Source organism: Oncorhynchus nerka, linkage group LG26 (genome assembly GCF_034236695.1).
Source record: "Oncorhynchus nerka isolate Pitt River linkage group LG26, Oner_Uvic_2.0, whole genome shotgun sequence".
In the NCBI taxonomy this organism is placed as follows: Eukaryota; Metazoa; Chordata; class Actinopteri; order Salmoniformes; family Salmonidae; genus Oncorhynchus; species Oncorhynchus nerka.
In genome coordinates, this window is record NC_088421.1 from 22,236,223 (window position 1) to 22,258,936 (window position 22,714).

The 22,714-nt window shown below is 43.6% G+C and overlaps 1 protein-coding gene across 1 annotated transcript; it reads left to right on the forward strand.

The window, feature by feature from the left end:
* The first annotated feature begins 1,354 nt into the window (after nucleotides 1–1,354).
* Nucleotides 1,355–21,452, forward strand: LOC115122487 (somatostatin receptor type 5-like). Its single transcript, XM_029651694.2, has 2 exons — nucleotides 1,355–1,603; nucleotides 16,757–21,452. The coding sequence occupies exon 2, from the start codon at nucleotides 16,847–16,849 to the stop codon at nucleotides 18,290–18,292; it is 1,446 nt and encodes a 481-aa protein (XP_029507554.1). The 5' UTR covers nucleotides 1,355–1,603; nucleotides 16,757–16,846; the 3' UTR covers nucleotides 18,293–21,452.
* The last annotated feature ends 1,262 nt before the right edge of the window (nucleotides 21,453–22,714 follow it).

Here is a 22,714-nt window from a genome sequence, read left to right on the forward strand (position 1 = left end):
ATACCTTATTTGTCAATGCCATCGCAGGCGGAGTAACAATTCAGCCATTTCTTACACAACACCTCCCACGCAACCACAACTTCCATGGTCCTGAGAACACTGAGCAGCTTGCTTTGGATCATCTCCTCATGCACAGAATGTCAATCACTGTGAAAAAATCTAATTAGGACACATGATGTGTAACTGAGGATGCAGTGTCCTCAGCAGACATTTGGGTCTTGGAGAAGAGATGGGGAACACAGGAAGTGGTGACGTGTGCAGTAACTTTGGTTTGGTTGCTTCAGTTTTTAATTCACCTGCTTAGCTCCTCCAATGGGCTAGAGGGGACTGCTGGTGTATCATTTACAACCAGAATGTTTTCTAATGATGGAGGCAGGAGAGAGATGGGTGACCTTTCAGGCATTGTGGGGGAGGTCTCTCCCTGTCGCAATATCTCTGTAATGTACAGAGGTCTGCTACCACTGGGAATATGCATCAGGGAGGAAATCGCCCAATTAAATGACTGACCACTCTAAATGGCCAATGGACAGGGACGGACTGGGAACGGAAATCGTCCCAGACATTTATAACACATTGGCTCGTTTTGTTCTTTGAGGCCCCAACACCAGCCCATTTGTTTTCCCTTGAGGCCCCCATTATAAGCCAAGTAATGACCATTTTGTGCAAAAAAAAACACAATTTAGACAGGCCCACTGGGCTCTCTGCCGATGGAGCTATTCTTAAGCCTGCAGTCTCGGCCAAATGTTCCTGGTTTCTGACTTCCATTATAGTGGCTCTTCACAGATATGTACTGCAGCTGAGTGGAGGATAGAGTGATTTGCCTGAGAGAGAGCACTGGAATTGTCCTTATGACGGCAAACTAACAGAAGAAAAGCAGATATAGATTTGTTTCTAAATGCCAACATTAGCATCTCTGTTTTAACTGCTGGTCTTGTCAAACATATTCTCCAATAGGTTCTATTGTGCCATTATAAACCAATACTTATCAGATGTTCTCATGCTATAAATGTATGTGACTGATTAATGTGCTGGAAAATTTCTCCTGAACTCCCTTGGGAAAAAGATCGCCACACCTTCTACATTAACAATAGCATACTTCGGTTATTATCAAGAGGGCATACACCAGGCTACAGATTAAGTGGGCAGAGTCTGGTGGAGTGCAATGTCCAATTGACTCTAGATGTAATTCAAAGAGTAGAATACCCAAAGCCACCCATCTCTCTCTCACACACACACAAACACACAGTAATTTATTCCAACACCTCCTACTTTTTTCTCTGGAGCGCCTGCGAGCAGAAGACCCGTTACCTAGTTACAAGCGAGTGATGGTGCAACGAGTAGCCTAATATAATGTTGGTGTCTTTCAGTGCAGGCTACCTCTCGGACTGTGAACAGTCAGGTGGAAGTGCGCGTAAAAGAAAGTTCATTCCGTTATAAATTATTATTTTTATATCGGACACACTAAAGAAAGAACAATTGTGTACCCTATTATTTGCAAGTAACATTTTTTGGGGTAATTTCTCAAGAGAAAGCACAACTTCACCATTATTTAATCACCCAGCTGTGGATACTTACCGAAAAAACGTGTTTGCAAAAGTGAAAGGTAAGATTTTTTAAAATGTTTTTTTGTTTAGTCTATTACTAGAGCAATATACACTGAGTGTACAAAACATATAAGAACACCTGCTATTTCCATGACATAGAATGACCAGGTGAATCCAGGTGAAAGCTATGATCCCTTATTAATGTCACTTGTTAAATCCACTTCAATCAGTGTAGATGAAGGGGAGGAGACAGGTTAAAGAATGATTTTTAATCCTTGAGACAACTGAGACATGGATTGTGTATGTGTGCCATTCCAAGAGTGAATGATTTAAGTGCCTTTGAACGCAACCTGGTCTCAGAGCATTTCGTATTATTCTGTTTGTAAACCCAAGACACATAATTTAGTATATGTTACGTTTTGTATGGTATGTATTAATTTGTGGATTTCCATCAACCATTTCGTATGATATGTTATGAAATATGATTTATATTATATGTTACAAATTTGAAAACGTACCATAAGTTACGAATTTGCCAAACTACAATATGTTACGAATTTGCTTAACATATGATCTGTTACAAATTCTAGCTAGGTGGCTAACAATAGCTAGCTCGCTAACATTAGCTAGTTTAGGGGTTATGGTTAAGGTTAGGGTTAAGTTCAGGAGTTAGGTTAAAGGGTTAAGGTTAGATTTAAGGGAAGGGTTAGTTAAAATGGTTAAGCTTAGGGTTAGGTCGAAGGGTTAGCTAAAAGGGTTAAGATTAGGGTAAGAGTTAGCTAACATGCTAAGTAGTTCAAAAATAGATAAAAACTAGGTAGTAGTTGAAAAGTTGCAAATTAGCTAAAATGCCGAAGTTGTCCGTGATGAGATTCAAACTCACACTCTTTGGGTTGCTAGACACGTGCTGTTCATCACAGTGTCTCGCCAACATTCCCTAGGTGTAAAATACTTGCAAGGTGTTCTTGCAGATCATGCCCACTCCAAACACCCCTCACCCCCCTGCTCACCTCCTCCCACCAGCTGAAAAAGACATAAAATTATATATATATTTTTTTACTTCTTTAGTTTTGATAATAAAAAAGCTGGGGGCTGATGTCTGCTGGAGATTGATGTACAAGCAGATGGACAGAGCGCAGAGTTGAGTCGATCTGAGGATGTTTTTAGCACTCAGTCTGGGCGATTGGTGGAAAATCTGGGACAGAGGGCCCGGGGGCGATCAAAAGGGAAAAATTAGAGCTCAGTTAAAGTTAAAGACCATACGAGAGCAGACTCACCAATGAGCATGATGAGTTCCATCTGTCTGTCCGTAGCTCTGGAGGGACAGTATGTGAGTCAGCAAGCCCTGAAGAGCTATACCCTGTAGAAAAACACCCACAGGATTAGGTTAAAAATAATAACATTAATAAATCATCCAAAATGAATTTATAGACCTGCTGGATCATCACTCTTTAATTTATTCAAGGCCTCTTGGCAGATTTGAATATGTGGGTAGGACCTTGCTCAGATGGAAAATCTGGGATCCCAGCAGGCCCGCCCCCCCCCCACACACACAGCAGGCCCACTCCCACACACATGCACAATCAGTATGTGTGGTCATGTGGCATTTACAGTCCATACAGAACAAACACACAATGTTAGGAACTTCTGTAGAAGGTCCAATGATGTTTGTTGTAATTAGAAAACAATGAATGGCTTTTATTAAGACATCATCTTGAGACTACACTGTGTTCCAAAGGGGTTCCTTGACTGTCCCCATAGGAGAACCATTTTCAGTTCCAGGTAGAACTGTTTTTTGTTCAAGGTAGAACTCTTTTGGTTTCCATGGAAAGTGTTCTACATGTAACCCAAAAGGGTTGTACCTGGAACCAAAAAGGGTTCATCAAAGGATTCTCCTATGGGGACAGCCGAAGAACCCTTGTAGGTTCTAGATAGCATCTTTTTTTCCAAGAGTGTATATTATGAGTTGTCAGTAGATCAGTGTCTTAGTTCTGTGACTGTTGGGATGGGATTTTTAGATGAAGGCAGAAATATGGAAGCAGATAAGGTATGTAAACATCTTTGCATGGCAATGACATTGACCTTGGTTCTCACGTGGTCCTGTTTGCATTCAACACTGAAGGAGACTGATTCGAATGGTGTGTCCAAGCCATACATGGTGGTTATGTATAGATGTAGGATCTTCATTTGAGCCAGTTTGCTACAGCAGGAAAGTCCTGCAGCAAAAAGAAATGTGGATTATCATATGGATTATAGTTCATGGATTTTTTTTTGTCAAAACACCTACAGTATGTTTTACCTCACAAGTGTGATCATTTATTTATTCGTCTTTTATGTAATATATTTTACAGTAAAAACAGATTAAGTGCCAAAACGTAAACCTAGTACTATATGTTAGGAGTGATGCAAGTGCTAGTTGGATTAGTTAGTGTGCTGTGATCACCTATCTGTCAGGAGAATCTGTTGGCCAATTTGTGCTTGAATGCTTTCTGATTGGTAAAAATGGTTAGCTGTATGCTAAATTTCAGGGACACTGAAGTCTTTCTGTACTGATAGATACATTATTGTGTTCAGTTCCCTTATTTCCTCAAACAATATGGCCTCTAAATCATCAGCTTTTATTGACTCTGACAGTGGCACGACATGGAAAAACAAGATTGATATTTATGAGGCAAGAATTTTTTAGATTGCTTTCCGTTTGAAGGGCAAGATAAGATTGGGTAAAAAAAAATGGGACTGATACTTAATTAAAAACTGAATGGCCCAAGCTGTGACCCCCTAGAGGGTCACAGCTTGCAAAAATCGTTATCTGCAAATGTCAGCAGGCAAAAATAACAGAAAATAACAGTTCAAGAAAGCAGTGATTATACCTCCCAGGTAGCAAAGGACGGTGTTCTACATCTAGTCATCCAGTTAGTGGGACCAAATAACAGCTGAGAGTCTTCATTCCCATGGACAGCTATTATCACCACTTTATCTGAGATTCTTAGAAATAGCCCGGCTAGTCTAGTGTTCGGCAGCCATATAACACTGTGCGTATGCTTCTGGTTCAACTGCAAGTTACCCAAGTTGATGATCACTTGTGATTTATCAGGCCTTTGTTAATGACTGCAGCTATGAAGCTTATGAAATATGTAACTGAAATTATTTAAGCAAGTTTGTGCATTAAAATGTATTCTGGAGATACTCTGTTTTTAATTTTTTAAATTCTTATACGTCCCTTAATTGTGTACTTCTTTTACCGTTGCTTGTTTTAGGTTCTTTTTAGCCATTGGTGGAGCGTCCGGTACTATCTACAAATGTGGTCAGCTTTTGGGGAGTGACAAGTCATTTATGAAACATTTATAAAGCTATTTATAGTGCACACTTTAGATTAGGAGCTGCAAAATGGTTGATTAATAATTAATAAATGGTTTCTAAGCAACTACATTAATCGTCATCTGAGGTATTAATAAGTGCATGTAGACCTACTCACATTTATAAATGCACTCATTAAGAATTCCTAAATATCCCATTCATGATATACAGTGCATTCAGAAAGTATTCATACCCCTTGACTTATTCCACATTTATATGTGTTACAGCCTGAATTCAAAATTGACTAAATTGATATTTTTTCTCGCCCATCTACACACAATACACCATAAAGACAAAGTGAAAACATGCTTTTTGAAATATTTGCAAATCTATTGAAAATTAAATACAGAAATATCTCATTTACTTGAGTATTCACACCCCTGAGTCAATACTTTATTGAAGCACCTTTGGCAGCGATTACATCTGTGAGTCTTTCTGGGTAAATCTCTAAGAGATTTCCACACCTTGATTGTGAAACATTTGCCTACTATTCTTTTCAAAATTCTTCAAGCTCTGTCAAATTGGTTGTTGATCATTGTCAGACAACCATTTTCAGGTCTTGCTGTAGATTTTCAAGTAGATTAGGTCAAATCTGTAACTTAGGAACATTCACTGTCTTCTTGGTAAGCAACTACAGTGTAGATTTGTCCTTTTGTTATAGGTTATTGTCATGCTGAAAGGTGAATTAATCGCCCAGTGTCTGGTGTAAAGCAGACTGAACCAGGTTTTCCTCTAGTCCTTAACAAATACAAGCATACACATAACATGGTGCAGCCACCACTATACTATGGAGAGTGATGTAATGTGTAATGTGTTGTACTGGATTTGCCCCAAACATAACACTTTAGTCAGGACAAAAAAATAATTGCTTTGCCACATGTTTTGCAGTACCCTCTTCGGCAACTTCACCATGCGCAAAGGGATATTCAATATCTGCCCCCCCCAATCTATCAATAGGTGTCCTTCTTTTGTGAGGCATCGGAAAACCTTCCTGGTCTTTGTGGTAGAATCTGAGTTTGAAATTCGAAGCTCGACTGAAGGACCTTACCAGTGGCTTCCCTAGAAAAAATTACCTAGAAGAAAACATAAAATAACTTTTCTTTCGTCTCTGTTTCATAATTTTCCTTCAATTCGCAAGAGCCTAAATATCTTTCACCGGAGAAAGCATCTTAGCCAGCGAAACAGCGCCCCTCTGTCTCTGTAAGTGTAGGCCATCTATCCGATTCTGTCTGGTCAAAAAGTGTATGACATTGTTGCCTCCCATAGCGTGTAATGCACAGGAAGACAGAATTTGGCCTCCCTTGATAAAATAAAGTATATAATTATAGCCTATCAGTGTTGAGCTAAACTGAGTGAGCACAACTGTGAAAAAAAAACAAAAAACAAAGTGTCAAGAGAAGCCAATTTGGATTTGGCTTCACTCAAATCACATCGAGAGCAATACGTCATTAACAGAAACATCTTGAATTATTGCATCTCGTTGTGTCGTTGTCCTCTGGTGGCTAACTAGCCAGGTAAAATTGTCCCATTCCTAAATTATCCATGGATGGAGATAAGGATTTGGACTTGTGGTTTAACCTAAATCTCCATACTGGCCAATGATTATAACAGAGATTCTGATCCAATCATAAATTCATACATTGTGCCCACAGCCTGTGAGGATGGAAGCTCAATATGTAACTAGATGTAGAAGGTTAATGTTAACTAGCTAACATGGTCCATGAAAGGAAGTTAGGCTAGCGAGCAAGCATTTTCGCCAGGTAGCCTAGGACATAGACGTTTCGTCAACATGAAAGAGAGGAGGATAGCATTGGCATTTCTCTACAAGTAGGGTGAATCAACATACACACATAAATCAGAACCATGGACAGCCACATCATATTTAGGTTACATTGATTGGATTAAATCATTATTGGTATCTTTTAGTTGTAACTACATACATTATGCTTTGTGGACTTCACCAGACAGAGGTTGCTCTCTGGTTTTGTGATGAAACAAAAGTTGGGTTGAATTTATTCTGCCACTGTGTCCTCTATTGTCTAGGTCTTAGGGCTATATATCACGGCCGCAAGGCATACTGTATGAACTAACAAGTTATAGAGCAAACAACGCAATTATCACAACACATAGGTTGTAATATGCCTTTTTTTCTGGCTTGGCTTCCCAAGTGATTTTACCCACCCACTGATACTGGACCTTAGAGATGATTATATGTGTGGGGTAGAGAGATGCGGTAGTCATTCAAAGATCATGGTAAACACTATTATTGTACACAGAGTGAGTCCATGCAACTTATTCTGTGACTTGTTAAGCACATGTTTACTCCTGAACGTTTTTAGGCTTGCCATAACAAAGGGGTTGAATATATTTGAACTGAAGACATTCAGCTTTTCATTTGTAATTCATTTGTAAAAATGTCTAAAAACATAATTCCACTTTAACATTATGGAGTATTGTGTGAATACTTTCTGAAGGCACTATATACACTGCTCAAAAAAATAAAGGGAACACTTAGACAACACAATGTAACTCCAAGTCAATCACACTTCTGTGAAATCAAACTGGAAGGAAGCAACACTGATTGACAATACATTTCACATGCTGTTGTGCAAATGGAATAGACAACATGTGGAAATTATAGGCAATTAGCAAGACACCCCCAATAACGGAGTGGTTCTGCAGGTGGTGACCACAGACCACTTCTCAGTTCCTATGCTTCCTGGCTGATGTTTTGGTCACTTTTGAATGCTGGCGGTGCTTTCACTCTAGTGGTAGCATGAGACGGAGTCTACAACCCCCACAAGTGGCTCAGGTAGTGCAGCTCATCCAGGATGACACATCAATGCGAGCTGTGGCAAGAAGGTTTGCTGTGTCTGTCAGCGTAGTGTCCAGAGCATGGAGGCGCTACCAGGAGACAGGCCACTACATCAGGAGACGTGGAGGAGGCCGTAGGAGGGCAACAACCCAGCAGCAGGACCGCTACCTCCGCCTTTGTGCAAGGAGGAGCAGGAGGAGCACTGCCAAAGCCCTGCAAAATGACCTCCAGCAGGCCACAAATGTGCATGTGTCTGCTCAAACGGTCAGAAACAGACTCCATGAGGGTGGTATGAGGGCCCGACGTCCACAGGTGGGGGTTGTGCTTACAACTCAAACACCTTGCAGGACGTTTGGCATTTGCCAGAGAACACCAAGATTGGCAAATTCGCCACTGGCGCCCTGTGCTCTTCACAGATGAAAGCAGGTTCACACTGAGCACATGTGACAGACGTGACAGAGTCTGGAGACGCCGTGGAGAATGTTCTGCTGCCTGCAACATCCTCCAGCATGACCGGTTTGGCGGTGGGTCAGTCATGGTGTGGGGTGGCATTTCTTTGGGGGGCCGCACAGCCCTCCATGTGCTCGCCAGAGGTAGCCTGACTGCCATTAGGTACCGAGATGAGATCCTCAGACCCCTTGTGAGACCATATGCTGGTGCGGTTGGCCCTGTGTTCCTCCTAATGCAAGACAATGCTAGACCTCATGTGGCTGGAGTATGTCAGCAGTTCCTGCAAGAGGAAGGCATTCATGCTATGGACTGGCCTGCCCATTCCCCAGACCTGAATCCAATTGAGCACATCTGGGACATCATGTCTCGCTCCATCCACCAACGCCACGTTGCACCACAGACTGTCCAGGAGTTGGCGGATGCTTTAGTCCAGGAGCATTCCCAGGCGTTTCTCATCAGGAGCATTCCCAGGCGTTTTAGGGAGGTCATACAGGCACGTGGAGGCCACACACACTACTGAGCCTCATTTTGACTTGTTTTAAGGACATAACATCAAAGTTGGATCAGCCTGTAGTGTGGTTTTCCACTTTAATTTTAAGTGTGACTCCAAATCCAGACCTCCATGGGTTGATAAATTTGATTTCCATTGATAATTTTTGTGTGATTTTGTTGTCAGCACATTCAACTATGTAAAGAAAAAAGTATTTAATAAGAATATTACATTCATTCAAATCTAGGATGTGTTATTTTAGTGTTCCCTTTATTTATTTTTTTATAAATCATCTTATGAGTTGATAATAATTTCTTTATAACTGTTTTATAAGTACAACAGTAGAACATTATTAATCATTTACAAATTGTGAATATAAATGACTCTTTAGAGATTGCTTATTGACATTTACAAATGTAGGAACAATGATTAATAAATGGTAAGTGAACGCTCTTTAAACTGTTTATAAATTATTAATTAAGGGATCTTTATCTCTATGAACTTCATGTTCTAACCATTATCTCAGATGGGCAAGAGGAGAAATGACAGAAATTTTTCAGCATTGAGTCAAGGTCCTCGAACAATCGAAGAGCATCAAAATAGACTGGCATCAAAGGCTGTGACACATGTATCAAAGAGCATGACGAAGCCAAGAGCAGGACTGGGTGGCAGTTGTCAAAAAACATTGGATTGCTGTTGTTTTTTGTTGTTATTGTCGTCCCATTTATATCATGCCCAAGAAAACGAGAGCCCTCCCTGTCCCTCAATAACCTTGCCATAGCAACATATCCTCATGACAGAAAGCGCCTATGGAAACATTAAAAAATACACTCAGTTCCCAGTTTATTAGGTACACCACCCCATTCACTAAAATGGTTCGCTCCTACAGACAGTGAGTCACGTGGCCATGGCTTGCTATATAAACCATGCAGACAGGCATCAAGACATTCAGTTACTGTTCGACTGAACATTAGAATGGGAAAAACTAGTGATCTAAGCAACTTTGAGCATGGTATCATTCCAAGATTACGTAGCAGTCAGGTGGCTTTGTCTTCGTCCTGTCGTGTCACATGTATATATCTTTTTCCTTTGCATTTTCTTCGTATATATTTCGTATATATTTTTAAAGATTTTTTAACCTCAACTCCAACATACTCTCACCCAATGGGGTATTGATCTGCTATTTTCTTTAACCAGAACCCCCAACAGAACCAGAACCCCCAACAGAAGCTAGCCAGATAACTAGCTACTAGCTAGTAGTCAGCTAGCCACTGCTAGCGGTCATCAGCTAACCTTTAGCCAGTCTGCACAGCTCCTGCCAGTCTGCACAGCTCGATTCAACCCAGAGCATACCGAACCCTTTTTCCCCCACATCTCCGGATTCCTACCACAAGCTCTGAACCTTTTCACCTGGATCATCGCAGCTAGCTAGCTGCTATCCGAGTGGCTACTCCTGGCTAACGTCTCTGTCCCAAAGCAAGCACCAATTAGCCTGGAGCTTGCCTATGCTAGGCACATCTCCCGGCAAGCTGAAGAGGTCCATCAGCCACTCCCTGCCGATCCTTCGCGACTGTTCTACCGACATAATCCACCCGAGGGGGTTTTCAACAGGCTCCTCCGTCGCGACGTCCCCTGAATGTCCATCTGCTAGCCTGCTTGATTGCCCCCCCTCTATCGTCAAAGACGGTACTGTTAGGTGACCTAAACTGGGACATGCTTAACACCCCGGCCATCCTACAATCTAAGCTAGATGCCCTCAATCTCACACAAATTATCAATAAACCTACCAGGTACAAACCTAAATCCGTAAACCCGGGCACCCTCACAGATATCATCCTATTCAACCTACCCTCCAAATACACCTCTGCTGTCTTCAACCAGGATCTCTGCGATCACTGCCTCATTGCCTGCATCTGTAATGGATCTGCGGTCAAACGACCACCCCTCATCACTTTCAAACGCTCCCTAAAACACCTCAGCGAGCAGGTCTATCTAATCGACCTGGCCCATGGATCATGGAAGGATATTGACCTCATTCCATGCCTGGTTATTCTTTAAAAGTGCTTTCCTCACCATCTTAAATAAGCATGCCCCATTCAAAAAATGTAAAACCAGGAACAGATTGGAAGGAACAAGATAGCCCTTGGATCTCTCCAGACCTGACTGCCCTTGACCAGCACTAAAACATCCTGTGGCGGACTGCATTAGCATCGAATAGCCTCCGCGATATGCAACTTTTCAGGGAAGTTAGGAACCAATATACACAGGCAGTTAAGAAAGCAAAGGCTAGCTTTTTCAAACAGAAATTTGCATCCTGTAGCACAAACTCCAAAAAGTTCTGGGACACTGTAAAGTCCATGGAGAATAAGAGCACCTCCTCCCAGCTGCCCACTGCACTGAGTACAGGAAACACTGTCCCCACCAATAAATCCATGATAATTAATCATTTCAATAAGCATTTTCTACGGCTGGCCATGCTTTCCACCTGGCTACCCCTACCCCAGTCAACAGCCCCCCCCCCCACAGGAATTTTCCCAAGTCTCCCCCATTTTTCCTTCACCCAAATCCAGACAGCTGATGTTCTGATAGAGCTGCAAAACCTGGACCTCTACAAATCAGCCGGCTAGACAATCTGGACCCTCTCTTTCTAAAAAAGTATCCGCTGCAATTGTTGCAACTATTACTAGCCTGTTCAACCTCTATTTTGGATCGTCTGAGATCCCTAAAGATTGAAAGCTGTCGCAGTCATGCCCGTCTTCAAAGGGGGAGAAACTCTAGAACTTTATCCTACCATGCCTTTCTATGGTTTTCGAAAGCCAAATTAACAAACAGATCACTGACCATTTCGAATCCCACAGTACCTTCTCTGGTATGACATCTGGTTTCCGAGCTGGTCATGGGTGCACCTCAGCCACGCTCAAGATCCTAAACAATATTATAACCGCCATCGATCAGAGACAATACTGTGCAGCTGTATTCATCGACCTGGCCAAGGCTGTCGACTCTGTCAATCACCACATTCTTATCGGCAGACTCAACAGCCTTGGTTTCTCAAATGACTGCCTCGTCTGGTTCACCAACTACTTCTCAGACAGAGTTCAGTGTGTCAAATCGGAGGGCCTGTTGTCCGGACCTCTGGCGGTCTCTATGGGGGTGCCACAGGGTTCAATTCTCGGACCGACTCTTTTCTCTGTATACATCAATGATGTCGCTCTTGCTGCTGGTGATTCTCTGATCCACATCTACGCAGATGACACCATTCTGTATACTTCTGGCCCATCTTTGGGCACTGTGTGAACTAACCTCCAGACGAGCTTCAATGCCATACAACACTCCTTCCGTGGCCTCCAACTGCTCTTAAATGCAAGAAAAACTAAATGCATGCTATTCAATCGTTCACTGCCCGCACCTGCCTGCCCGTCCAGCTTCACTACTCTGGACGGTTCTGATTTAGAATATGTGGACAACTACAAATACATAGGTGTCAAATACATACATGGTTAGATTGTAAACTCTCCTTCCAGACTCACATTCAGCATCTCCAATCCAAAATTAAATCTAGAATCGGCTTCTTATATCGCAACAAAGCATACTTCACTCACGCTGCCAAACATACCCTCGTAACTGACTATCCTACCGATCCTTGACTTTGGCGATGTTATTTACAAAATAGCCTCCAACACTTTACTCAGCAAATTGGATGCAGTCTGTTACAGTGCCATCCATTTGGTCACCGAAGCCCCATATACTACCCACCACTGCGACCTGTATGCTCTCGTTGGCTGGCCATCGCTTCATATTCGTCGCCAAACCCACTGGCTCCAGGTCATCTATAAGTCTTTGCCTTATCTCAGCTCACTGGTCACCATAGCAGCACCCACCCATAGCACGCACTCCAACAGGTATATTTCACTAGTTATCCCCAAAGCCAATTCCTACTTTGGCTGCCTTTCCTTCCAGTTCCAGTTGGAATGAATTGCAAAAATCACTGAAGCTGGAGACTCCCTCTCTAACTTTAAGCACCAGCTGTCAGAGCAGTTCATAGATCACTACACCTGTACATAGCCCATCTGTAACTAGGCCATCCAACTACCTCATCCCCATACTGTTATTTATTTATTTTGCTCCTTTCCCCAGTATCTCTACTTGCCCATTCATCTTCTGCACATCCATCACTCCAGTGTTTATTTTCTAAATTGTAATTATTTCGTCACTATGGCCTATTTATTGCCTTACCTCCCTCATCTTATCTCATTTGCACACACTGCATATATACTTTTCTATTATGTTATTTACTGTATGTTTGTTTATGCCATGTGTAACTTCGTGTTATTGTTTGTGTCGCACTACTTTGCTTTATCTTGGCCAGGTCGCAGTTGTAAATGAGATCTTGTTCTCAACTGGCCTACCTGGTTAAATAAATGTGAAATAAAATGTTTAATTAAAGTATGATCGTCGGTGCCAGGCGCGCCAGATCCAATATCTCAGAAGCAGCCGCCCTCCTGGGGTTTTCACACACGAGAGTGTCTAGGGTTTACAGAGAATGGTGCGACACACAAAAAACATCCAGTCAGCAGCAGTCCTGTGGGCAAAAACAGCACATTGATGAGAGATCAAAGGAGAATGGCAAGCTATCAGACGGGCCACAAACAGGCAAATAGCGGTGCAGTACAACAGTGCTGTGTATCTCGAAATGCACATTTTGTCAATCCTTGTCACGGATGGGCTTTTGCAGCAGACAAACACACCCGGTTCCACACCTATCAGTTAAAAACAAAGCGACTCCAGTGGGCACGCCATCACAAACACTGGACCATTGAGGAGTGGAAAAACATTGCCTGTTCCGACAAATCCCAGGATTTGGTGTAAGCAGCATGAGTCCATGGCCTCATCCTACCTGTTGTCAACGGTACATGCTGGTGGCGGTGGTGTGGTATGGGGAATGTTTTCCTGGCACACGTTAGGTCCCTCGATATCAATTGAGCAATGATTCCATGCCCCAAATAATTCAGGCTGTTCTGGAGGCAAAGGGGGGTTAGACCCAGTACTAGATGGGTGTACCCAATAAACCGTGTATGATCATGTGCATTAGTGATCATCTTTAAGAGGCATGTGTCTTCTGTTCTTCCCAGCTATGGAACACAATTGATCTGGCTAAGAGGGCTGATTGTGTGGATACAGCTCTGAAGTAGTCACTTAGCTTTTATTTCTCTTTTCCCATGGCATCTCCGCACTGCCGCATTGACTGGCCAGACTCATTTAGAAATATTTGTTCACTGGACAAATGGCTCCCGAGTGGCAGTAAAAGAGAATGACATTGATTAAAAGATGTGTGTGGTCTGCATTCATACTATATTCCTGCCTTCCTCATGGTACCCTGACCAGCTCAGAACCCCAATTTGTAATCTGTGCAGAGAAGAGAAATGCTGGAGATAAGAGACAGTCTTCAGAAAAAAACTGTCCCATCGTGCAAAGACCATTCCACTAACAATATGTTAATAACTGAAGGAAATCAAGGCATTAGTGACAATGTTATGTTCATAACCCAAGGATAAAGATAAATGCAATGGCATCCCTCTCTTCTCCATGTGGAGCTGAAGACTTCAGAGCGTGATCTTGTTAGCCCGTCATGTGTGCCCTTGATTTGGTTCTGTTTGATTTATGGCAGCAATCCCAACGCGCTCCTTCTCCCTGGTGTCTCCGCAGCTCGGGGAAACCAGCACCAATGTTGGAGGATGGTAAATGTATGCACCTCGCATGAAAATAATCAAACCATTTAGAATATAGAAATTGTGCGATGTAGGAATATTCTCTTAGTCAAAATGAATAGTTTAAGAAATATACACTGAGTGTACAAAACATTAAGAATACCTTCCTAATATTGAGTTGCATCCCCCCTTTTCGCCCTCCGAACAGCCTCAATTCGTCGGGGCATGGACTCTACAAGGTGTTGAAAGTGGATGGATGTCCTATATGTGGTGGACCATTCTTGACACACACGGGAAACTGTTGATCATGAAAAACCCAGCAGCGTTGAAGTGGATTTAACAAGTGACATCAATAAGGGATCATAGCTTTCACCTGGATTCACCTGATCAGTCTGTCCTAATGTTTTGAACACTCAGTGTATATACTGTATAATATTTCTCTTCAACCCCTAAAACATCTGTTTATCTCTCACGTTCCTTTGCCAGTACATTTTCACAGTTGGTCTTTCTTCATGTATCTCCCTCAGATCAGAACCTGAGCATCAGTGAGGTGGAAAGCCTGCTTTGAATCTGCTTCACCTCAGCTTCCAGATTTTGAAGTGATGATAACCTTGTAGTGAACTGAGGAAACAGTCGGAGTGTTTGATGAACCCTATCAATGAGCTTAGCTCACGTCTGTGCAATTATAAGTAGGGTTTTGATTATCCTGAAAAAAATTCATTAAATTACATTTCCGAAAACAGAAAATATTATTATGCATATTTCATGGGACAGAAACGAATAGATTTGAAAAGCATGATAATATGCTAAACTGGATTACATTTAACTGTGGTGATATGACATGTTCTGACCCACTTGGTACAGATGTCCGTTCAACTACTCATTTTTATGTATATTTGGTTGAATTGTCAACTAATGTAAAGTCAACGTGAAATCAACAAACAATTGCACCATGACGTTGGATTTACATTAAAAGTTTGGTGAAAAAAAATCCCTTACGTTGATGACTTTTTGCAAATCCAATCAGTTTTCCACATTGATTCAACATCATCACATGTATTTACTTTTTATGACATGGAAACAACCTTGATTCAACCAGTTTTTGCCCAGTAGGAAGTCCCTAGAATTCATGTGTATGTGTCCATTTTGTAGTTCAGTACATCCATTGCTGACCAAATACCTCTCTTGTGATGATGGCACCTATGACACAGGACCAAGTACCAAGGGACAAAGGATGACCTGCTTGACCCAGGACATTATGTTAAATCAATACATAATCTTCTTTTTAATTAAAAAAAACAAGACACATTTTTGCAAGTGATTTAAAACTATATACAATGCTGTTACAGCTTCTTAGCATAAAGAGATGAATCCAGGGTCATTCCTGTATGTGTTTTCATGGGATCTACACAGTATGATGGAAGGAGGTAGATAGAGAGAGAGAAAGCCAGGTGTTAATTTGTTCCAGAACCCCTGCACGTCATCAGTAGTGGATGTTTACCCAGTGTGGCATTGCGACTCCACAGCTAGATACAAAAAGGGTCCTCCAAAGCCTTTGAGCTTACCTGAGATTTCTCCTGTCTCACATTAACTGTGCACACATACACACACTCCATATTTACATTCACACAAGTACATACACACCGATGACAGCATATGTGTTGGCAGAAGAGCTACACACAGTGGTCTGTGGTGCACCAGAGTACCTAGTTACCAATAAAATGTCAATTATTAGCCCCAGCAGTGTCTGTTTGTGGGAACACACTCTGTTTAATTTGTCTGAGGGGTCAATAGCCACAAAGAGAAGCCAAACACAGGTGTTGCGATCTGGTCAATTTCTCTCCATGCTCTCACTCCTTGTCTGGCCTTAATTATTTCCTGTCTGACTCATGCTGGATTGCTTACCTAGTGACATCCCATTTGGGTGTCCTTTTTTATAATTTCATACTTATCATTTCATTTAACCTCCACCACCACCTGCTGCTCTTTTTTGTTTTGTTTAATCTTCCACTCTCACTGTTTCCCCCAGCTCTTCATTTGTCTTGAGACTTGTTTTAACAGCAGCTTTTCACACAACCAGACACTGACTTCTTCTTCTCTCATGTACCTCATGCTTCTGGGAATTTACCAAAGAAGGCTTTCACCTGAATGAAGTGCAAGAACACAATTAAATCTGTTTGGAAAACCCTCAATGACGTATTGTCTGGCTACTATTGTGCCTTGGCCCTGAAAGAGCCCATAAGAGGCATAACAGACATAAAGCCGCTGTCAAGTCTGTCACATCCCTTTTAATTTGTGTCTCTCCTTCTCTCCACTGAGCTACAGATGATTCTCAATAAAAGATGACATATGAAAGATCTCAGTTTAACAAGTCTTTCTGGTCTCTCCACAGGACAGATGGGTGGGAGTTGAGAGAGACAGACAGACATCCCCCTGCTCCTCCATCTCTCCTGCCTGGACTTCTGCTCACCGCCCCTCAGAGATGGCAGAGGACATGTGGGAGAACAGAACAGTCCCCAGCCCTTACCCCCACCTCCCCCTGTCTTTGCTACTATGTAACGACACCTTCCTCAATGACACCCTCCTCAACGACACCCTCTTCAACTGCATCAACTCCACCAACATTCCAGAGATGCCATTAGGACCCAGTGTAGCAGGGGTCCTCATCCCACTCATCTACATCATTGTCTGTGTCATCGGCCTTGGCGGGAACAGCCTGGTCATCCACATTGTGCTGCACTACTCCAAGACGGAGTCTGTGACTAACATCTACATCCTGAACCTGGCCATCGCTGATGAGCTCTTCATGCTGGGCCTGCCCTTCCTGGCTGTCCAGAATACCCTCCAGTTTTGGCCCTTTGGCTCCTTTATGTGCCGCCTGGTCATGACCGTGGACTCCATCAACCAGTTCACCTCCATCTTCTGCCTGACCGTCATGAGCATTGACCGCTACCTGGCAGTGGTCCATCCCATACGCTCCTCCAAGTGGCGGCGGCCCCAGGTGGCCAAGGTGGTCAACGGCACAGTGTGGGCCATCTCCTTCCTGGTGGTCCTGCCTGTGGTAATCTTCGCCAACGTCCACAAGACGGGCGGCACCTGCAATATCTCCTGGCCTCGGCCAGCCGACATTTGGCGGGCGGCTTTTATCATCTACACGTCCACAGTGGGTTTCTTCTGCCCACTCCTCATCATCTGCCTCTGCTACCTGCTCATCGTCTTCAAGATCCGCAGCTCTGGCAAGAAGGTCCACGCCACGTCCACCAAGCGCAGGAAGTCGGAGCGCAAGGTGACGCGCATGGTGGTGATCGTGGTGGCCGTGTTTGTCTTCTGCTGGTTGCCCTTCTACGCCCTCAACATCCTCAACCTGCTGGTGTCTCTGCCATCAGAGTACCCGGGCCTCTACTACTTTGTTGTGGTAATGGGCTACGCCAACAGCTGCGCCAACCCCATCGTCTACGGCTTCCTGTCAGAAAACTTTAAGCGGGGCTTCCGCAAGGCCCTGTGTCGCTCCTCACGCAAGGTGGAGAGCCACGACCTGACAGAGCGCCAGCAGCAGCAGGAGGAGAGAGGGAGGGTGCTGAAGCCCCGGGAGAGCTTGAGGAGGGTCGTACGAGATGAGGAGGAGGAAGAGTATGATGACGACAGGGAGGACGTCACAGAGATGACGGAGATCTGTAGGATCGCCCAGAATGGGAACGGACATCCTGAGAGTTCCCAGGCCCTGTTAACACCCAAGGCGCCAGCTCCAGGGGCATCTGAGCATGTGGCATCCCCAGAAAGGAAAGCCAAAGCTGGTGACATTGGTGGGAAAGGCCCAAGCTTGGGGCCTCCAGCATCCCTGCATAATGGACACACAAATGGGAGTGTCAAACCACTGCCAGAGGAGCCAGTGGAGAAGAACTCCTCACTGGAGATAAGCTACCTATAATGTAAAATAACTGTCTCTGAAGTCAGTTACCTGATGGAACTTGCATTAATATTTTGTAGCATTCATGTAATGTCTATTTAAATGTACAGCGCTATACACATATAGAGAAGAGAAGCACTCTGTAAGGCCATAGCACCTTTCATAATTTATTGCTACATTTCTGATCAATGAGCTGAGAGTGTTTGAACTCTGCATCAAGCCAATGGAATTTGTGTTACAATGACTTGATACTGCCTGTAAAACGGTGTATATACTAGGTTGTTTCTGAAGACATTTGTATCATTTCAATCTGTGTTTATATGTTTCACCACATGATCACTGTATGTACATAATGTCTGTGCCTTTTCCCAAACTTATCTGACATATCTGATTGTAATTGTATTACATTTTTACTGCACAATGTGACAATCAATTATATATAGATGAATGTAGCATCACTTTTATATCCTAGTCATTCACCTCGCTACACCTTAGCTGGAGGAACAGAGGACAGAAGAAAAAGAAGGCACCTTGTGTAGCTTCTATCCCATGGCAACAGAATGGCCCTACACTCTTAGAACAAGGGTTCCAAAAAGGTTCCAAAAGGGTTCTTTGGCTGTAGAGAGCACCTCTTTTTCTAAGACTGTACCAATTGTTTGTTTAGATTGTTGAGGACTGGGGGGTGCACAATCAGAGGAGGAAAACAGGTGCCCCGATTGGCATAAAATCAAAGGTGGTTCTAGATTTTTTAGGGTTTATTTCGCTTGTGTATTGTGAGCCGTGGTTGTGTTTGTACTGCTGCTATATGGGGGAAGAAAAGGGCTCTGGAAAGAGTTGGCAACTTGGCATCCGGTGACAGTGTCTCATGTTACTGAATATCAAGGTGGAATATCTGGTGACAGTGTCTCATGCTACTGAATATCAAGGTGGAATATCTGGTGACAGTGTCTCATGTTACTGAATATCAAGGTGGAATATCTGGTGACAGTGTCTCATATTACTGAATATCAAGGTGGAATATCTGGTAACAGTGTCTCATATTACTGAATAGCAAGGTGGAATATCTGGTGACAGTGTCTCATATTACTGAATATCAAGGTGGAATATCTGGTGACAGTGTCTCGTATTACTGAATATCAAGGTGGAATATCTGGTGACAGTGTCTCATATTACTGAATATCAAGGTGGAATATCTGGTGACAGTGTCTCGTATTACTGAATATCAAGGTGGAATATCTGGTGACAGTGTCTCATATTACTGAATATCAAGGTGGAATATCTGGTGACAGTGTCTCGTATTACTGAATATCAAGGTGGAATATCTGGTGACAGTGTCTCATATTACTGAATATCAAGGTGGAATATCTGGTGACAGTGTCTCGTATTACTGAATATCAAGGTGGAATATCTGGTGACAGTGTCTTTGCTTGAGGGCATACCAAGGTTGCACATATCTGATTGTTGTTGAGTTGTTGTTCAACACTTGACCCTCTGGTTTCTGTAACTCAGCCTATATAGTATGCCATTTGAAAGGTCAAGGAACATCAGAGTTCCTACACACTGATCGTTTCTTTTAAGGATGACTTTTTCCTGTTCTGTTGAATGCTATCTGGCAGCTATGACAGGGGAGCCACATTGGAGGCATTGAGGTTGAACAGACAGAGGATATGAGAATATAGATAAGATATGAGCATGAAGGGCTGAAATCACGACATTGTAGGGATGGTGTCTACAATATCTGACATCTAGGTGATTCATATGACTAAATGTGTAATAAATGTATTTGTTTTATCATAGATATGTACTTGGACAACAAAAGGAGCGCAGAATGTCAAAATAGTGGATGTTTTCTTTAGAGGTTTAGTTCATCAGGGGAAAAGACTACTGTAAATCATGCACACACCAAGCCATGAAAAGGAAACGGGTACTGTAGGTGCGCATTATTAGACCGTTACACCAGAGTTACCATACAGCCACAAGCCCTCATTAACCAATTTGCCCAGTGGAGTGGAAGGCATTAGGTGAAACCACACTGACCAACACATAAAGTGCCTCAGTATATTGTTACACTCCACCAACATTGTTGACTCTTGTGTCCCTTTCACTGCATTCATTGATACAAATAGCAGTGTATTGTAGAAAGCAGTTAACTCACTTGAACAATGCTATCTGATCCATGATAAATCCATTTCCTCTGCCACCCCCGCCGCTGGCACACTCCCACACAAACACTCTCTCTCACAGCTGCAGTAAGAGGTGTGAAAACATCATTAAAGGCTTATGAAAAGTGAATTGTTTCACCAATGCCATGCTTGCAGTTCCGCTGTGCAGACTTGTGACAAACAGCATACTGTGAAGTGTTGTATAATTGCCACTTTCATGTCAAATATACACTTGTTTACTTGTACTTGAGTTGTGTATGGGATTATTCTATCAAATATGATTTTTGTTTTCCACTGTTTGTGTGATCTTTCCTCAGTGATAATCAGCGCAGTGGTTATTGTAGACGAAGGTGAGGCAAGCAGCTGACCACCTGATTGGTCGACGGGTGGTATCTTTATGAATCTGTGTGATTCATTGTCCGCTCTCTCCACCCACAGAAGCCCACCTAAGTATGATATGGGCACAGAAAGAAGCAAACAGAACCGCAGGTGACTCTGATAACCCTGATATTATTCACTCTTTTTGGCAGTGGCTACTATGGAAACACTATGTAAACAGTGCCTGTAGCGCAAGGGTAAGAACACAACAGAGCCCTGAAAGTCAGAGAATAGGCATAGTATTTATCTCATCCAGATGTGCTATTTGGTTTGGGATTACATCTCTCAATCCAAGGGCAACACACATGTATTGACATGTTCTCAGCTAACTATCTGTAGAGGAGCATTCTGTGGTGTGGCCATTGCGTTCCAATGGGCCATGCAAAAACACCATCAGTGTTATTGTGCCTCTTTTTTTGATTGTGTCTCAAGCATCTCATTGTGCCAATGCAATCTGACAGTTTTAGCATTGCTCAAAGAGACAGCTGGGGGGTAACAAGTAGATGGTTTGCTGATGGTTTGTGGGAGAAGGGACTGTTCTAGCAGATGAGGTGTGGGAGAAGGGACTGATCTGGCAGATGAGGTGTGGGAGAAGGGACTGTTCTGGCAGATGATGTGTGGGAGAAGGGACTGTTCTAGCAGATGAGGTGTGGGAGAAGGGCAGATGAGGTGTGGGAGAAGGGACTGATCTGGCAGATGAGGTGTGGGAGAAGGGACTGATCTGGCAGATGAGGTGTGGGAGAAGGGACTGATCTGGCAGATGAGGTGTGGGAGAAGGGACTGATCTGGCAGATGAGGTGTGGGAGAAGGGACTGATCTGGCAGATGAGGTGTGGGAGACTGATCTGGCAGATGGGACTGATCTGGCAGATGAGGTGTGGGAGAAGGGACTGATCTGGCAGATGAGGTGTGGGAGAAGGGACTGATCTGGCAGATGAGCAGAAGGGACTGTGAGATGAGGTGTGGGAGAAGGGACTGTTCTGGCAGATGAGGTGTGGGAGAAGGGACTGTTCTGGCAGATGAGGTGTGGGAGAAGGGACTGTTCTGGCAGATGAGGTGTGGGAGAAGGGACTGTTCTGGCAGATGAGGTGTGGGAGAAGGGACTGATCTGGCAGATGATGTGTGGGAGAAGGGACTGTTCTGGCAGATGATGTGTGGGAGAAGGGACTGTTCTGGCAGATGAAGGGGACTGTTCTGGCAGATGATGTGAGGTGGGAGAAGGGACTGGGAGAAGGGACTGTTCTGGCAGATGAGGTGTGGGAGAAGGGACTGTTCTGGCAGATGAGGTGGGAGGACTGTTCTGGCAGGGACTGTTCTGGCAGATGAGGTGTGGGAGAAGGGACTGTTCTGGCAGATGAGGTGTGGGAGAAGGGACTGATCTGGCAGATGACTGTTCTGTGATGGGAGAAGGGACTGTTCTGGCAGATGAGGTGTGGGAGAAGGGACTGTTCTGGCAGATGATGTGTGGGAGAAGGGACTGTTCTGGCAGATGAGGTGGGAGAAGGGACTGGGATGAAGGGACTGGGACTGATCTGGCAGATGAGGTGTGGGAGAAGGGACTGATCTGGCAGATGAGGTGTGGGAGAAGGGACTGTTCTGGCAGATGAGGTGTGGGAGAAGGGACTGTTCTGGCAGATGAGGTGTGGGAGAAGGGACTGTTCTGGCAGATGAGGTGTGGGAGAAGGGACTGTTCTGGCAGATGAGGTGTGGGAGAAGGGACTGATCTGGCTGTTCTGGCAGATGAGGTGTGGGAGAAGGGACTGTTCTGGCAGATGAGGTGTGGGAGAAGGGACTGTTCTGGCAGATGAGGTGTGGGAGAAGGGACTGTTCTGGCAGATGAGGTGTGGGAGAAGGGACTGTTCTGGCAGATGAGGTGTGGGAGAAGGGACTGATCTGGCAGATGA

Bases quoted from the DNA above. Each gene is read 5' to 3' on its own strand.
- LOC115122487 (XM_029651694.2), top strand. From the start codon at position 16,847: ATGGCAGAGGACATGTGGGAGAACAGAACAGTCCCCAGCCCTTACCCC.